This window comes from Propithecus coquereli, unplaced genomic scaffold, assembly GCF_000956105.1.
Source record: "Propithecus coquereli isolate 6110/MARCELLA unplaced genomic scaffold, Pcoq_1.0 Scaffold98, whole genome shotgun sequence".
NCBI lineage: Eukaryota > Metazoa > Chordata > Mammalia > Primates > Indriidae > Propithecus > Propithecus coquereli.
Genome location: NW_012156173.1, coordinates 2,215,579 through 2,217,957, shown reverse-complemented (window position 1 = coordinate 2,217,957; position 2,379 = coordinate 2,215,579). Strand labels below are relative to the sequence as shown.

The 2,379-nt window shown below is 37.7% G+C and overlaps 1 protein-coding gene across 1 annotated transcript in view; it reads left to right on the top strand.

Moving 5' to 3' along the window:
* The window catches only part of MOXD1 (monooxygenase, DBH-like 1), a 122,870-nt gene extending 120,493 nt beyond the window's left edge, over window positions 1-2,377 (top strand). Inside the window, exons 11-12 of the mRNA XM_012665188.1 lie at window positions 1,189-1,357; window positions 1,832-2,377. Coding sequence (XP_012520642.1) covers window positions 1,189-1,357; window positions 1,832-1,996 — 334 coding nt within the window. The 3' untranslated portion in view covers window positions 1,997-2,377. The remainder of the gene's footprint in view (window positions 1-1,188; window positions 1,358-1,831) is intronic.
* Window positions 2,378-2,379: the final 2 nt, after the last annotated feature.

Here is a 2,379-nt window from a genome sequence, read left to right as displayed (position 1 = left end):
CTTAACTTTAAAGTCTCTGCATAAAATAATGCATTTAAAACTCAACAACGATATATTGATTTAAAAGGAAGCTAGGACTGAAGAATGTAAAGATATTCATATAGTACCCCTTGTTTTACTTCTTGTCTTGCTTATTAGCTATGGAGGAAATAATTCAAATTTAGACATTAAAAATTCATCTTTGTAACTCCAAAAAATCCATAAAGTATATTTAATTTGCTTAAAAAGATAATATTCAGTGTGCCTGAGTAGGTTATGTGTATAAGAGAGAGAGTAATGACATAAATAAATGAAGAAACTGTGAAGACCAAATATTAAGAATGTAGATTTCTCAACTGAGGTTAATTATTTGGCAATTACTGGAAATCATGGGAACATCTTGGGGTGTCATAAGTGTCAAACACTTACTAGTCACCCATGATAAGTTCCTGTAAGGTCCATAGGTTAGTTAATATAAATTTTTGTGATATGCCAGTACTTAATACTTTTTCTTTTTTCAGAAATCAATAATCTAAAACTTATGTTTAATCAATGACATCACCTGAAGAGTATCTTTTCAAGCGGGTCGTGTCATTCTTTTATGATTCCTGTTATCCTTTTTGGACATTTAACATGTGTTTTCTAGAGTGGCAAGTGGAAGCAGAGTATTGTCCACAGAGCATTTTTTTCTCATAAAATTTTAAAAACATTAGTCAAATTCAAATGTTTTCTATTTATGTTTTCACTTAGCCAAGTCAAAACAAAGCAGCCAGCAGGGGTCAGGCTTTTCCAGCGTATGGATTTAAATTTTACATCTGTTACAGTATCTTTTAGGAACCTGCAAGTTTATTACAGCATTAGCATGGTGCTCTTTAGAAATAAATGCTTACCAGTTATATTGCTAACTAGAGTCAAAACAAATGAGTGAGGAATTATGAAGCTTCCAGAAGCCTTCTGAGCCAGAATTATTTGTTTAAAATTAATATCCATCTGCTACTAAAACAAGGAGTACCGTTTTAAAAAAGACTCCTTATTTGGTACGTATTTCTTCTAGTAACTGCTGATGAGTTCATCAATGCTTTGCATTAGGTTATCTATATGTATAACAATGAACAAGTATGACATTGATTTTATAACGGTGAAAAGGAAAGGAAATATGTAATGCATTCGTTCTCGATATGACCAATTATTTTTTTATTTTAAATTCAGGACCTGGCCTTTCATTATCAAAAGCCCCAAGCAGTATAAAAACCTTTCTTTCATGGATGCAATGAATAAGTTTAAATGGACTAAAAAGGAAGGCCTCTCCTTCAACAAGCTGGTCCTTAGCCTGCCTGTGAACGTGAGATGTTCTAAGACAGACAACGCAGAGTGGTCGGTAAGCTCAACTTTGTTTTAACCTCTGAGAACCTAGATGACACATTGTACCTGAATCCATCATAGGCAAACTAAGGAACAGACACGTATCCATAAATCCAGTGTTCCAGTTGCCTTTTGATATGTCTGATAATTTACTTGTTTGATGATTACTTGGATTGACTGAGAACTCTTGATTCCACTCCTTTTGAAGAGAGAAATTTGTTCTAAAACTAAAGTTGGGATGAAGCCGAGATAGGATGGATGAGAGCTTAAAAAGCAATAGAGCCTGCTTTGTGGTTTTTCTTTTCCAAAGGAGTGTCTGGCCCTCTTTCTGCCTCCCTCCTAGACCCTAAGTTTCTGCCTTCCCAGATGTATGACCGCCCCCCCCCACCAGTAACCGTCCTCTGCCGCCTGCAGCCCCTGCAGAAGCCACCGCCACTGCCCTGCTCTTAAATCGTACGCTCATTTGCATTGTCTCTGCTTCCACCTTCAGATTCAAGGCATGACAGCGTTACCTCCAGACATAGAAAGACCGTATAGAGCGGAACCTTTGGTGTGTGGAACGTCGTCTTCCTCGTCTCTGCACAGAGCTTTCTCCCTCCAGGTGCTCGTGTGCCTTACACTACTCTGTGGCGTGCTGAGCACCAAGTGCTTGTGATTAAACTTGTGCTGTCCTTGGTGACGATGTTTTCTGTGATCTGATCCTGCCATTTAAAGTGCAGGCTAAAGACCGTGTCCACTTCGGGCATGAAGAGATCGGCGTGAAGAGTGTGAAGACTTTTCTTCCACATTTTCCCCTCCTCTCTCCTTCCCAGTCAACCGGAGAGACGCCGATCGGGGTCTCTTCTTTTCCTTAGAAATGCATATACAGATGGCCGATAAAATAAAACTGGCCTGACTTAACATAACCATTTTTAAAAATTGGACGGTCATGTGGAAATAAAAGAATTCTTTTATTTCCTTCCACATTCCATTTTATTTAAATACTCACTGTTGCTATTTCACTTTTTGGACTTGACATTTATGTTTCTTTTAAAAAAA